Source organism: Anabrus simplex, chromosome 1 (assembly GCF_040414725.1).
Source record: "Anabrus simplex isolate iqAnaSimp1 chromosome 1, ASM4041472v1, whole genome shotgun sequence".
NCBI classification, from domain to species: domain Eukaryota; kingdom Metazoa; phylum Arthropoda; class Insecta; order Orthoptera; family Tettigoniidae; genus Anabrus; species Anabrus simplex.
Genome location: NC_090265.1, coordinates 640,714,887 through 640,731,819, shown reverse-complemented (window position 1 = coordinate 640,731,819; position 16,933 = coordinate 640,714,887). Strand labels below are relative to the sequence as shown.

General features: G+C 38.9%; 1 protein-coding gene across 1 annotated transcript in view; it reads right to left on the bottom strand.

Annotated features, from left to right (window-relative positions):
- LOC136871597 (cohesin subunit SA-1) overlaps positions 1 to 16,933 on the bottom strand; it is a 283,758-nt gene that overhangs the window by 83,196 nt on the left and 183,629 nt on the right. The window contains exon 14 of the mRNA XM_067145050.2: positions 8,071 to 8,282. Within this exon, the coding sequence (XP_067001151.2) occupies positions 8,071 to 8,282 (212 nt within the window). The remainder of the gene's footprint in view (positions 1 to 8,070; positions 8,283 to 16,933) is intronic.

The window sequence follows — 16,933 nt, the reverse complement described above, 5'->3', positions numbered from 1 at the left end:
CTCGACCGATATTTTAACTGGCTTAAAATATAATATGCAAATTTATTGTATAGTGCAGCAGTTAACCTTCAATACCGATGTGTTGTTGTAGGTGTGATCTGTGGGTTTGATTTAATTCAGGAAAATACATATGCTTATGTGTGTGTGGCTGGTTGTGTTCCAAGTTACCCCATTTGGAATGCCGTAATGCGTTGTTAAGCACTGAAGAAAATATGGGTGATTTAAGAAATGTACATATTTTGTTGAAACAATATGTTGGTGCAAATTTGCTTTACCCTAATGTAATGGCATTATGGCAAGTATTGCTTATAGGGAAAGTCTGAATGTTTTTGAGGCTAAATTTATAGATTTTATTTCTGTTAGTAGGTTTCACGTTAAAAGGAAAATAGTCCAACTCTTAAATGTAAATTCATTGAATCATGTGTGTAAGGAATGTGCTGATATTTTTGTTGACAAGTGTTTTAATATGATGATACAATGCTTTTAAATGAGAGAAAAGAAAAATCTAGCCGTGAACGTTCAAGCAGGAATCCTAAAGCTAAAAAAGTATAGCATAAATGAAAGATCAAGCCCTTTCACAGCAGTCCATTTCACATCTTGATTATATGTCTAATTTCAGTCTTTAAATAATAATCCATTAGATAATTCATCATTCATTTATCCAGAATTGCTTTAGCAACTTTGAAGTTAATATCTTACTAACACTTTCCTTCTAGACATAATTTATTTATCCATTTCCGTATATACATTTCCATTGATATTTGAATTTAGTGTGAATTTTCAGGTCAAGCCACTAGGAGCACCACTTGCGACTTGTCTCCCATTTTAACAAGGCTAAATCCGGAAGTGTCGTGTATTGTCTCTACTGTATTTGATGTCACATAGTGTATGTCATTATAGAAAATTAGGTATACAAAATGGTGGCTGTATAATGTACATACATTTGCCATTTTTCTGATAACATTTGAGAATATCAATATTCTTCAATGATTCTTTAATATTGTTGTATCTAAAAGCCCTATAAGTGACTTATTTGAAGTAACTTAGTAAAAACAATTTATTGGGTTGTTTTTAAGGACAAAAAGTTTGTTCAAATCTCCCCATTAAAAAGAAATTAAACTTTAAAAGACAGAGCTTCATTTCTACTACAGGTTGTTGTTCTCTTTAAATTGCAGAAGAGGACAAAATTTTAACTGAGTATCTTGAAAACTCCAAGGAAACAGCCTTGAAACACACATTTTACAGAAAATGAGCAACAAACTAATTTGAGTGTTGGAAAGCTTCCATAATTTAAAAGGCTAAGGTGAGTGATGGCCCTGATCATCACATGGAAAGTATTATAGATATTGACAATATTCCAGAAGTGATTCAAAAAAGATATTTCATAGTATATGAAAAAAGAATTAATGAAAAATGACATTTTTGGTCCCCCAAAGGTGTTGGTCTCACTTAAATATTGGTGTGGTGATGTTCAGTCACCAATGAGTTGGTATTTGACTTTCTTTGATGACGTGGTTGAAAAGCCATCCTGCTGCATCCCACTACTGAGAGCACCAAACCTCTATCAGAAGATCAATGGGGCCAGTGGCTTTCCCTGGTTTCATTTCCTTCAGAGCAGCCTGAGTCAACTATCCCAATACACAGTTGCACATGCAATATGCATAATTATCGAAAGTGAATGGTGTCAATGCTGGCCCCATGGTGTAGGGGTAGCGTGCCTTCCTCTCGCCCGGAGGCCCCGGGTTCGATTCCCGGCCAGGTCAGGGATTTTTCTCTCGACCTGAGGGCTGGTTTGAGGTCCACTCAGCCTACGTGATTAGAATTGAGGAGCTATCTGACGGTGAAATGGCGGCCCCGGTCTTGAAAACCCAGAATTACGGCCGCGAGGATGTATCATGCTTCCTACATGGCCCCTCGTAATCTGCAGGCCTTCAGGCTGAGCAGCGGTTACCGGGCAGGCCAAAGCCCTTTCAAGGGCGTTAAGTGCCATGGGAAATGGTGCCAATAAGGTGATATACTGCAAGTGGAAAGTTGTATGAATCTCTTTTTCTTCTTTTGAATAGGCACCCTAGAGATCATGCTTGTTCAAAGTACTGGGCTTTGATCTTTGCCCAGTACTGTTGCAACTTCTCCCAGTGTAGCTCCTTTCTTTCCTCCAGCCAGAAGTTACCTTTCTTCTTCTAGTAACATATCTCGGTTAGCTGCTTTGATCTCTGTGAAGAACTTGGTTTTCTCCAGTAACACTTGAAGTCCCGCCTTGGCTGCTTTTTTCCCCAAGCCAAATGACCTGGATCACCATTATTTCCAGAGATTCAATGATCAGTGCCATTCCATATGCAAATAGCAGACAATCTATTGTCAGCCTTTCTCTCTTGTGACCCAGGTAGACCCTACTCCAGAAACCCAAATAGACACCAATTCCTTGCACCATTTTCTCATAATGTTTTCAAGGACACAGAGGCTGCCTGGCAGAGGCGGTAAATGCATGCTCGGTTTGCCTGGAAGGACATGGGTTCGAAGTTGTAAAATTTAAGAAACGAGATTTCCGCTTCCGGAGGTGCATATGGCCCTGAGGTTCACCAAAAATAAGTACCAGGTTAATTCCTGGGGGCAAAGGCAGCCGGGCGTAGAGTTAACCACTCTACCGCATCAAGTGCCGAGGTTGTGGATAGTGGAAACCTTAACCTTCCACCTCTCCAAGGGCCTTCATGACCTGTACGGAGATTACTTTGCTTTGCTTTCAAGGACACAGTTGCAGAGGAGTGGGGAATTCCTGTCATAACCTCTGTTTTGATCTCAGAGGTTTCCATGATTATGCCTATGAATTTACCATTGGCATGTGTGTCAGACAGGGTTTGTAGGAGTAGTCCTTCAGTTTTGTTGTCTAGTTCTAATTCCTTAAGAATTCTACAAAGGGTATGTGCATCCACAGAGTTGTAGGCCTTCCTAAAATCAACAGAGGTGATTTCCACCTTGTGGCTCTAATCTTGGAGTGGGATAGTTCTGCTTCGAGGTTGAGGATTTGTTCAGCACAGAACTGGCTCTTCATAAAGCTTCCCTGGTATTCCCCACGTTAATTGTCCAGTTGATTCTCTGCCCTTGCTAGTAAGGTCTTAGAGAGGATGTTGATAAATTTTATGGATCTGTTTATCATGTATCTATTTGCTGTCTGTAATATGGATCCTCAGACCTCTAGATTTACACTGGTGGAAAATGAAATCCCAACACCAAGAAGGAGTTGTGCTATATAAACAAAATTCGGGAGGTATGTTTGCACATCTGAAAAAGGATGCCTATTCAAATGTGCACACTTGATGATGAAGAGTGGTCCTAGTAGCAACACTATGACCTTGAAAAGCAAGTCTGCTTTTAATATGCACTGTACACTTTGTGAGTGTTAGATATTGCCTGGTGTTGACATTGTGAAGTAGGTGTGAGTCAAGCAAGCCTTTGAGAAGACGAAGAAAGCAGTATGCAACTTGCGATTTGGCTGATGATGATTTTAAAAAATAGATCGAAACTAGTTCCAATAAATGTTTCTTCCGTAATGTAACCCACATTACTTGATTTTGTATTGAAAAGGTGGAAATATTTCACTCTTAATTTTTAATTTAATTGTAATCACAGTTCAATACAGACCATTCAAAATGAAATTCATATCTCTTAATACTCTGCCTGACAAAAAGTTAAGCACCAGAAGAAGTGGTCAAATATTATCCCATTTTGGTATACATGCATACCATTGATCTGTGAATAAATGATTAGATTTACAAGGATCTGTAATGTGTAGAATGCCCAGAGTGCATTTGTGATGGCACAGTCCTGTTGTTGGTAAGTTGTTACCAGTCAACTGCTGTGAGTCAGACAGTTAAGCAAGACATGCAGAGAGAACTACGTACAGTACGAAGCACCTACAATGCCTCGCGGATGTGTTAGACAGCCTATCCACCAACTGACAGCATTTGACAGAGGCTGCATTGTGGGACTGCATGAGGCTGGTTGATCATACCGTGCAATTGCCAGGCATGTGGGCAATTCAGATGTCACAGTGGCCCGATGTTGGACTCAGTGGGTACATGAGGGCACCCAATCACGTCGTGCAGGTTCGAGTCGACCAAGAAATATCACCCTGAGGGAGGACTGTTGCAAAGTGTGCCAAGCATTGCGGGATCCTATAACTTCGTCACCCGCCATCCGCAAACATATACTGGAGAATCTACAACATCCTGCGAGTTCCCGCACAGGGCCTCGACGACTTGCTCCGCCGGACTGGGGTCCTACCACCCCATGCGTCAGTTGCCATTGACACCCGAACACCAACGCCTGTGTTTGGAGTGGAGCCTTGCCCGGGAGGCATGGACAGAGGACGACTGGCGTCGCATCATGTTCAGTGATGAGTCCCGATTCTCTATAACCTCCGATGACCATTGTGTGCGGGTTTGGCGATGTTGATGGCAGAACATGCATATATTGTGGAAAGACACACATGCGTAATCCCTGGCATCATGGTGTGGAGCCATAGGATATGTGTTCAGGTCACCTCTAATAGTGCTTCAGCAGACTTGGACGGCACAGCGATAGGTCACAGACATTCTGCATCCACACGTTCTACCGCTTATGGCACAGCATCCTGGAACAGTGTTCAGACAAGATAATGCACGTCCACACACAGCACATGTCTATGGACTGCCTAGAGTATGTTGAGGTCCTCCCGTGGCCAGCAAGATCCCCGGACATCTCCCATAGTGAACCTGTGCAGAATTACATTGGAAGGGGACTCCATCCCAATACCAACCTGTGGGATCTGGAGGAACAGTTGCAACAACTCTGAATGAACTTGCCTCAGGAGAGGATCCAAAGGCTGTCTGATGACCATTCCGAACAGGATAAGGGCATGCGTTGCAGCCACGGGGGGTGCGACACCCTACTGACCTGGCACCAACATTCCACCGGTAATTACTAACAGTCTTGTCTCTTACATCCCATATTGTAATCAATTCAATAAAGGCACATGATCTTTCAGCATATATAGTTTCATTCACTTTCAACCACTCCTTCTGGGTGCTTAACCTTTTCACTACCAAGTATCTTTCCTGCTTATGCATGCCCCATCCCAGGTTATTTTGGATAATTTCACACTAGCTGAAATAAGCTAATATTTATTTTATATTTACAACTATTTACAAAGTTTTATGACGAAAAAGGAAATTAAAACATTATCCCTTCACATTTTCATTGAAACTTCACTACTGTGTGGTAAATTTCCATGCAGGGGTGTACACAAAGTGAAGCACTACAATTGACACATTCATATCTAGTTTCCTTCCTCTTATGGCTTGTCTTATTTGTCCTGGAACACACTACACTTTCTCTGGTAGGCCCTTTCTTGCTCGCTGTAGCTGGTATAGGAGACAGGAAGTGTCTTTCCACAAGTCTCATTGGTGGTGGACAGGATGATGGACGGCCTCCTTTCCTGGTAGTTTCCTGACGGCTGCCAAACTGCTCCAGCATTTGGTGAATGAGGTTCAGTCTGAACTCCTTCAGGGACATGTTTGATCCTGTTAGCATCTTCATTATTATGCAGGCATTCCTAACAATAATGTCCAGAATATGAAAGAAAAGTTTTTTGAACCATTTGATACACTTTCTTCCCGACTCGATGAAGCTGAGCTGCATATCAGCAGAATCCACTGGTCACATATTTTCATTATAATACACTATCAATTTGGGTTTTACGGTCTGCTTATCACACTTTGTTACGGTCACCATTTCACTGCCATGCATTGCTGAAAGTGTATACACTTCTCTATTGTCACACCAGCGAATAAATAACAATTTACCAGTATGATGAACTTCTGTCTCTCCTTTCTTGAGTTTCTTCTCAACTGGTCTTGGCAAGCCTTGTCTATACCTTCTCACAGTTCCACATACATTTGTACCTTTCTCGTGGAGTTTCTCACAAAGAAATGGAGACTTATACCAATTATCAATGAAAAGCTTATGCCTCTTCTCAAAATATGGCCTCATCAGTGTCAAAACAACCCTTCCTGATATTCCAGGCTCTTTCAATTCCTCAAAGTCAATTTCTGTACCTTTACCAACATATATAACAAAATCCAGAATGTAACCAGTTTCACAGTCAGCTAACACAAAGAGTTTCAAACCAAACCTTGACCTTTTTGATGGTATGTACTGGAGGAATGAGACATGGCCCTTGAAAAGCACTAAAGTTTCATCAATGGCAAGCTTTTCAAATGGCACTATCACTTTATTTGGATGCATCAGAGCTGTTATTACTGATCTAATTTTACGTAGCCTTATCTCCAGGTGTCATTGTACTGTTGTCATTGAAATGTAGCATTCTTAGAATCATCTGATATCTGTTGCGACACATGACGTTTCCAAATATTGGAGTATTTATGAGAGGATCTAGGCTCCAGTACTCTGCAACACTGGGCTTCCTTACATGACCCAACAACATGGTTAGAGAAAAAAAACCCCTATCAATTCAGCCTCATCTACATCGTGCCATGCGTTCATTTGCTGTTGTGAGACATTAGGAGTTGTCTGCACCTCGCGAAAATATTTGTCTCCTTTGATATGTGGGAAAACAAATTTTTGTGAATAACGTAATGAATATTTCGTATTCGGTAGAATGTTTGTTGAGGTTAAATTCGTCCCTAATGCCAGACTGTGTTGGGTCAAAATCATATTTTATTGGTGTAAAATTAGCTTCATTTATCCAGGTTCTACGAGAAACTGTATGTGGTGGCACTAACCTCGGCCGTTTCCGCTCCATGTGATCAGGTTGGATTTCTAATTCCTCCTAATCCCCACCTTCAGATAAATCACTCCTACTATCACTTTCCACAGAATCATTCACTAATATATCATCTTCACTATTCTCGTAATAGTCAGACTCATCATTTCCTAAAACATCTAAAATATCACTTTCCGTCAAACTTTGTTTACTACTGATTGTGGATGCAGCCATGTTGGGTGAATCAAGACAGCTGTCAAAGAATAGGGTAAGGGTCGAGACTAAATATATGGCGCTTGCGATGTATCGAGATAGCTGTGTTCTTCTCTGAGCATTTTCAGATGATGCCATCTCACGTTCAGCGACAGAACTGGAACATATGACTAAATTCTGCACCGGGAGAGAGTGGGGCATTTGAAATACGAGTGAACTTGTGGTTGGGACAGCGGAAGACACTTGGATGTCCGAGTTAACTCGGGCGTGGGAGTGAAAAGATTAACTCTTTTTTTTTTTTTTTCAGGCAGTGTAAACTCTCACCTTGGGAGTGGTGACCCCATTGTAGTAACAGCCTACATGTTTCATTCATTACATCCCTGACCCGGTCAATGACCGGAAAACACGTTGTAGGTTTTCATTTTCAGTGTAAACTCAGCATTATCCAATACCAGCATTAATAGTTGCTGACTTGATTGACCAAATGCAACAGGTGTGGAACTCCATGCCACAAAAATGACATATGGCATCTGTACATCACAATGCATGAATGTTTGCAAGCTTACATTCAAAATTGTGGTGACTACAGCAGTTATTATAGTACGCGAACCTTTTCTTGAGCCCTGAGCTCCATAGTGCTGAATGGGAACTAGGGCTCAAGAAAAAGTTCGCGTACTATAATGTACTACCATGTCACATGTCTTCTCGCACATACTTGAACCTGTGACCTGGAAACTTTAATCAAATAAATGTTACCTAGATAGCAGCTTAGCCTAAATTGCATTCCTCTAAAGTACAGTAATGTCTTTTTGGTGTTGGGAGATCATTTTCTGCCAGAGTATGTGGAACTCATATCACAGGAATGTGACTTTCCATTTTTAAAAATCCCACATCATTTGCTGGGATTCGCACTATCCACCTTGGTAAAGAACCACTGAGTATATCACTTGGGTTGAAGTAAATAAAGTAAGGGACAGAGTGGGTAACAGAGAGAAAGTAATATTCACATAAGAAATGGTCTATTACAAGTTATCAAGAATTGTCTCAAACTCTTACGTAAAACTCGGTATTACTTTAGCCAATTTCATTATACTCACATGGAACGACCATCTTGAGGAAGCAAAATATGGGTAACCTCGGTCAAAATTTTGAGGAAGATAAGACTGTCTGGAGGAGTTTGTGGAACTTGGTCACACTCTTGCAATGGCTCAAGGGCAACATTGATGCCCGCAATGTGTAAGTTAACTATAGCTTCACGATTCTTTATAATGTCCTCTTCAAACACTTTTGACAAATTTGTAGCCAGTTCCTGTCCAACAAAAAAGTATATATTACAGAAATGATGACATATTTTTTCAGTATTACTGTCCAGTAGCAATTAACACATTGACGACCGGCCCCAAAGTCCTCCGTAGTACTGTGGCCAGCGATTGTTGACGGGGCCCAGAGATCTCAGTTTTTACGCACAGGTGTCATTTGTAGCTTGTTGTGCTATCTGTCAACTATAATTTTAACTACTTTCAATCATGTCATGGAGTAGAGGGATCATAGATTTTAGTGTCTATGTATCTTTTTTATTGTACGATCTTTCCAGCCATGGAAACTTTGTATATACACGGGTGTTCTTACGTGCCAAGAATCATTGTACAAGATGGCACGCCCATGGCAACGTGCCCTATTTGGCAACAAAGTATTTCAACTTTATATGCAGATTCATTATCTGATGTGCCACATGGGTGATGAGCCGTGAGAATTCTCTGGTTTCCAGCTGACAGTAGGTGACAGTCAACAGTAGGTGATAGGCTACGAGAATTCTTGCTTTTATGCACCTTGTATTTTCTTGATTATTGATGAAATTGTGGGCGAGATTATGAGTTCCGAATGGTGTAGTCATGAAATATAAATTATTGATGAATCTTTCTTTTTTTAAACCTTTATGTATTTAATAAACTAATGTAGGATGTGTAGAGCTATTCCCTAGAGCACCCATGCAGATGACAACATGGAGCGGCGTATTCAGTTGCCGACGGCTATCGATAATTGTGATTAATGATGTACAGGCCAGTTATAATAGGTACCGAGTGACAGTGAATTAGATTTCTAATGATTAACGGCTAAAACTAAACAGGGATTAGCCGTAAAGAGAAACACTTGCATACTTGAAAACGATGAGTATACGAATGGCACAAATACGGTATTCATACTACACTGTGCTTAGAAAGACTATTGAATGGAGCCACAAACAGTATTGCTTTGAAAGGTATCACAACGTACAGAATGCAAAGCAACCTAGTGAGTACATGTTCCAAGTATGAGGTTGATATTTTGAGTTATAGTAGTTTGAGTGCAGCAGTGTAATTTCTTTCTTGGAGGCTTGAACTATCTGGTCTGCATGGGGTAGCAGCCTCCGTTCAGCGCCTGTTGTCAATGTGTTAATTGAAGTATGCTCTAACACCACTATATAGTAGACATTTTAAATGCAGCAAGACAACATAGCTAAACAATCAACTACACTCCTGCTAGCAATGTTTACAATATAACACTCTACAGATAAAGTAAGGAATGGAAGGAAGGGAAAACACAAACATCATGGAAGCAATGAATGCAAGAAGGTTACAGCACATAAGAACCAAGAGAGGTGGAATGCATGGAAGAATCCAATCAGATGAACAAGGACAGAGGGTAGAAGCAATTTTACAACAGGCTCATAGGATCACAACAATTCTACAAAAAATTACAGTGAACAACATGAAGTAGGTTTAAAATAAATAAATATTTAATAAATAAAGAGTGGGTGGTGAGAAATTACAAATATAAGGAATCTACATGTCAATAAACTCAATAAAACTTTGAATAAGGGAGATGAATAAAGCCAATGAAACAAAGAATGACTAGAGTATTAAAAAAATTTTTTTTTTCTTTTTTTCTTTACAAATAGTTAGGTATCTATATGAGCTCGGTTAACTATATATCAGGGGTACAGCCATAGCACAGTTTTACAATATAGCAGTTCATACAGATGTTGATTCCCATAGGGAATCTGTAATATTTGTTCCGAATGAGTAAATTTATAATACCAATATAAATGGTCCGTTATTGGACATTATAAATTTTCCAGCTAACTCACTCCTGGTTGCCAGCGTTTCGCCCTCATGTGCTAGGTACCAACTGATGAGCCCAGCCTAGCACATGAGGGCGAAACGCTGGCAACCAGGAGTGAGTTAGCTGGAAAATTTATAATGTCCAATAACGGACCATTTATATTGGTATTATATAGCAGTTCATTAAAAAAAAATCTTAGATTGATAAATTACATATGTCTTACGATAACATAAGTGCCTTAATTCATTAATAATTGTAGTAATAGTTCTTAATGTTCAGTTACCACATTTTTTTTATTTAATTCTCAGTAAATACTGAAGCAATGTGAAGACTCTATTAAACAATACAATTTTTCTCAAGAAGAAAAATATGGAAATAAATGAAAAATATTAACGATTAATAAAATATATCTAAAATAAACTATCAAGTAATTAACAAGAACCAATGCCAACAAACATAACATAATTAACTCAAAGGAAAAGTAATTTAATGTCAAAGGAAATCCAAAAAAGTATAAGTTAAATAATTTAAATTAATATAATACATTACAATAACAGAAGACTCCCAAATTCAACCCCCTAGCCCCCCAATACAATGTCACTCCGACACAATGTATGCCACCGAACAACAGATAAGTCACATGGCAATCAGACACTTCCTTGAAATAGCATCATCTCAGTTCTGGTAAGCAAAAGCTATAACACAACAATGGAATCCATTGGTGTTATATAAAAATGAGAAAGCAAACGAATATCTACATGTGTGACGTGAACAAGCAAAATTTGGAATTAACAAAATAGCAAGGAAAATGCACACCACTTCACTGAAAAGCGAATCACTTCATTGGACACTCATAAAGTACACCAGGAAGTTATTATAATATGAAATTAAAATCTTACTATCACTGTTTGGCAAAAGCTTACAATTTGCACAGCCCAGTCAGTGCCCATGCAATGACTATGTAATTCTTCGTGACAAGTTTTAAAAATTTTAAACTAACACGAACTGGTCCCTCAAGGCAAATAAAACTACAACAACCAAACACACAGCAAGGGAATAAAGGCCAGGTACGAAAATAAACTACCATAATCACAATATAAAATCTGTTATTTAATCACAAACTCAGTACCCCAAAAGAGCACAGCAACATTGCTCCAAGATAAAACACCTTAAGGATAAACTTAACTTCACACACACTTAAAAACAAGGAAGAAAATTGAACTAGAGACATCATGATCATTAAAGTATTAAAGGACCATTACAAGATAATGGAAAAACCTTGTAAAAAACTTTACAATACTTGTGCCCAGACCATGAAAAAATATTTAAATTTTTAATGGAAGAAAAGTTTAAAAATCTGAAGGCTTCGCTAACACAACACACAATAGCATGGCACTTTATCTTGGAGTAAAATGTAACATGTAAATTTTATCTTGAAATTATTATCAGATGAAGAGTAGCTGATGGAAATTCTGAGGGGAATTTTAAATGTAACAGAATTAAATCCAGGATAGTGAGCACTTACCAGAGTTGTGCAGTAATGACAAATTCATTTCCACTTACTTACAAATGTAGGTGTAGATATTTGCATAATACCTCTTCATAGAACTCACTCAAAAGTTTGTACAGGTACACCACATTAAAAAAAAAAAAAAAAAAAAAAAAGGCCTCAACCACGCGCCAATGAGAAAAGAAATGTAAAACATCTGCAATATTCTGCTGACAACCATGAGTATACACTTAATGTAATTTGTTTATTCATCATAGAAACTTGCGCACACTGGGCAGATAACACAGACAACTTAAGTTTGTAACCCTCTTTACCCTCAAATTGCTTTTTCCAGAGTGCCAAAGCTATTCTCAGAAACAGTCCACAGTGATAAGCTGTAAGGAAATTCCCTCTATATGCTATGATCATTTTTCCGAAGGAAGTGCAGTAAATCCATTTCACTATGCCAGTTGAGAAAATGAACTGCTAATGAGGGTTGGTAGCACATTCCTAAGGCCCCTTTCACATGATCCACTGCTTTCCACGCCACTCCACCAGGTGTAGAAAGGGGCCCGTAGCATTCACACGAGACACACTGTGTGGCGCAACTTTCCTCCACCCTCATTAACAGCAGGCTGCTGTCAACCGGCCTGAGATGTCTTCCACTTTTGGCAACCGGAAGCTCACTAAATCAGATTAGTTAGTTCAGACAGTCAACGTTATTACGCCACAAGTTTGAAGTTTTTGTTTTAAAATGTCGGTTCCACTCATAGATGCTGAAAAGTTAATAATAGAAATGCAAAATCAGCCTTGTCTGTGGAATTTATGAACGACAGTCTATTCAAATAAAATAACTTCAAATGTGGGATGAAGTTTCCCAAGAAGTGATTCCAAATTTTTCCACACTGGACGACGACTCCAAAAAGAGAGATGTTTGATAAGTACAATAATATTGTATGTGTTATACATTACCTATTTATTCAATATTACAATAACATAGGTCATTGAAAAAAATAATTTTCAGGATTGTTTCCAATTAAATTACATGATAACATTTTCTTAATCATGAGAACTACCAGTGTTTTATTTACAGAAAATAGGTGTAGGTAGCAAGGCCATACTGGTAGCTCACTAAAACAGTCATTCAGACAATCAACATTATGTGCGTCACAAGTTCAAAGTTTTTGTCTCAATGTGTAAGTGGAATACATTTTTTCATGTTAGTGTCCTGATGCTGTAAACTTGCTTCAAGGATTGACAACAATTCATCAAATGATTTCCCATTCATACGAAAGTAATTAAAGAAATCTTTTGGATCACTGGTACATTCATCTCGTTCTGGGTGATATGAATTCAATGGATGGACCCAATAAACCCTAGTACTCTTCTTTCTCCTCAATCTTCTTTTTGTAAGAATATAAATCCCAAGGATAATGTTCACATCCAAAGTCAAACTGAGACAAAAGAGATGTGGTGGGGACTAGAAGTTGCCGTAAGTGGACAACAAGGAAAAACAAGTTTCTGAGAAGTGGACGAAGTCAAACTGAGACAAAAATGATGTGGTGGGGACTAGAAGTTGCCGTAAGTGGACAACAAGGAAAAACGAGTTTCTGAGAAGTGGTGTGGCGTATAAAGCAGTGGATTGTGTGAAAGGGGCCTAAAGAATCAGGTAAGAGCCATGTTTCTGTTTGAAGCTTAAGTTTCCAGGTTTGTGCTGATAATTTGGCGACATATCGAGTACACTTTTAACACTGTACTACATTTCTGTACCTCTGCTACCAATGGCGGATGGCAATAGGAGGGAGCTAGCATTATATTAAGGTAATTGTTATGCTACTTTCATCAGGAATATCTGTCGCTCCTCATCGTGGGCGATAACTGAGGGTGGCGATATCTAGGGGTGTTGACTGTACATTGTAATTAGTTCCTCCAAACTATGCAAGAGTTCTTGTTTCCTTTAATTTCTTTTTAATGACTAAACAATTAATTATTTAATGGACTTAATCAGAAATGAATTTTGTTTAGAAACAAAAAGAAATATTATCAGTCTCTCCTAGCTATCGTTTTCAACTCCAGGTGTGAGGAGCAGCCCAGGTCCCTGATAATCTGGTTGATGCACTCCAGTCTGTGTATGCCTCTCGCATTGGAACTATCGACAGCATTGTCCAGTAAGATGGCCAATAGGCCGCTCTGCCTGAAGGCCTGCCCCATCAGGAATCCATCCATGAGCAAATGGTGCTCCACAGACAGGTCATTTCTTTTATTCTGCGTACGACCTCCTCATACGTAAACTGTCTACCCATGATATTTTGAGGATCCTCCGGTCGTGCGATTAATTCTCTTCCTTCCCACTGAATCAAGAGTACACATTTCACTGCCATACAACAGCACACTCCAACCAAATGTCTTGTGTAACTGATTCCTTAGGTCCAAGTTGATGTTGTTCAAAATGAAGAAGAGTTGGATTTTTTTTTTTTTTTTTTAAGGCTGCCTTAGCCTGGTTGGTCTTATTACACTTTAGTTGACAGATGTTATTCTGCTTCCAAGATAGGTAAAGTCATCCACATTCTCTAGCCTGTGTCGACCCAGGACCATGGTGACCTCCATACTGTGCCTTCTCAGCACAAGGGTCTTGGTCTAGTCCTTGGTTATGGTCATGTAGTATATAGTACTGAATGTGGCTTCCAAATCATTCAGCATGGATGTTAACTACTACTCACTCTCAGCCAGGACTGCTACAAAATCTGCAAACCACAACATGTCCACCCATTCACCCTGAACCCCCTCTTCTCCCCACTTCTCTCTTCCTTTGTCCATAGCTTGTTGGATGAACATGAACAGCAGGGAAGCTAATGAGCAGCCCTGTCTCATCCCCCTCTTTCATTTTTGTTTCTGTCTCATGTTCAGCATATCTGATGACAGTCACTTCATTGTTGTAGAGGTGCCAAATTCACCTCGTATCCTTGAATTTCACTCCTGCCTATCTCACTACCTGAAATAACTGGGGCCACTCCATTCAGTCAAAAGCTTTTTCACAGTCAATGAAAGCAATATGGGTGTCCTTGTCTTTCCAGACTCTCTACACTAGTATCAGCCTCAATGCCATGATTGTCTCACAAGTGCCTTTTCTTTTCCTGAAGCCTAACTGGTCTGCAGTGAGCATATCCTTGATTTTCCATTCTATCTGCTTCATGACAATATTCTTTTAGGATTTTTGAAGCATGAATACTATGCTGGTAGTATGGTATTGGTCATAGTTTATAATAATATAAGAAATTTATTTTAACTCAACCTATTCAATACAGTACAAGATGTTAACATATTAGTTAAACATTGTTAAAAATTGTTGAGACATGTTTCGCCCCTTCTGTGGGGCATCATCAGTCATATCAAATACCTCAAAATTCTACCAGACATCTGGTTGGAATTTATAAAAATATGTTGCATGAGTGAATACATTAAAAAACATTTACAAGATCTTATCATTAACAAAAAGTCAAATTAATTTTAAAACGTTACACTAGTGAACACGTTGGTGAATTTTCACTCAAAACAAGGCCGTCATAAGTACAGTATTGACAATAATGGTATTTAAAGTCTTATTTGGTGCTAAGTTCAAAGACAGTTTTAAATTTATATACAAATGTTGAGAATGAATGCAGAATAACATATAATTGCAATTTACTGTACGCATATTTTACATTGTAAAATAATGTGGAAAAGCATTCCAAATTTGTATTAATTTCCATGAAAAATAATTTTTTTCCAGACCTCAATATTACGGTTCTGGTGCAGTCTAATAAAAAATGGTTTCAAGATGTGAAATTTTGTATGTGATTTATGACCAGCTCATGTAAAAATGTTGCATTACGTCGTAATTCAACTTGGATGTTTATGTTGACTAATTATATTTTAGACTCAAAATAGTTCATCAAAGTATCCAAGGGCTAATCACCTCTGTTGGACACTCTCTATGAAGATGGAGTGCTTAGTGCATGCAAACAACAGTTTTCATTACTTGTAATTGGTCATAGTGTTTGGCCAAAGATTTTTTGGTAGTGAGACAAGGATAACTTCATGAAGTCCTCAGGCAGCTGTCCAGTTTCCACCATACTGAATAGGCCCTAGGGCATTCTTCACTCCATCCCATGCAGCTTTGATCAACTTAGTGGAAGCCTGCCATTCCCACCGCCTTCGTAGACTGAACTGCATTCTCCATGTAAGATGCTGTCACCTAGGTCATCTCAATTGATAAGACCCTTGTCTTTGATATTAACTACTCCTATGGTTCCTCTATCGCCATACCACTTTTCCAGGTAGTATTGTCATACCACCGCGACTTCGTCCTGTTCATACGCTAGGGTACTGTCATCTTTCAGTAGGCTATTACATACTAATCTCTTATTTTCAAAGAAACCCTTCACGTTCTTGTAGGTCATTGCCAGATTACCTACCATAATTAGTTCCTGGAATTCCTTGCAACTATCCTGTAGTGATTTATGCTTGTATTCCCTGGCTTCCCAATTTATGGCATTCCTTTTTTTCTGTACTACTTTCATCTATCTCAAGAGTTTTTTAGTTCTCTTCTATGTTCAATCATCTTATTCAGCTCATCAGTCATCCTCTTCTACCCCTCAACATTCTTCTGAAGCCACAAGACCACTTCTACTGCCTGGCTAAGTCCACTTTTGAACCCTTCCTATTTCTCCGCTACTCTGTACCATCCACACAAATAATTTTCTCTTCCATTACCTCTGCAAACAGTGTTCATCAGGCTTCTTCTGATCCATACTTCCCAAATGAACATAACATTTCTCATGAATGGCCCTCCTCAATGAATGAGAATATCCACCTCTCTGATGAAGCTTAGAAGCAGAAACAAGCTAGTTGTCAGACTGAAGATATCTCAAGACTGGACACAATGAATATGAATGCCTGACACACTGATAAACTTGTGAAGCAGAAACAGACTTGTTGGCAGATGAGAACAGATAAAGAACAACTCAGACTGGTGAGGATGTGAAGATGGAGAATTTGTCCCACGGTCGAGAAATAGAGGGAGACCAAGACGATGATGGTTAGACTCAGTTTCAAGAGGTATAGAATTAAATGAGGCCACAGAACTAGTTACAAATATGTCAGTGTTTAGTAAATTTGCAGAAGCTTGCGGATTGAATGCTGAAAGGTATAACAGTCTATAATGAAGATGTATGTATGCACGCTTTTTTATTTTTACCGTTTATTCATAGCATGCCCCATTACATGACAGTAATACTACATGCTTGAGTAATCATATTACAAATGTAACTTAATTTTCTAATTACATGCGAGATACATTCTTAATTCGATGGCTGTTATGATGTACATAA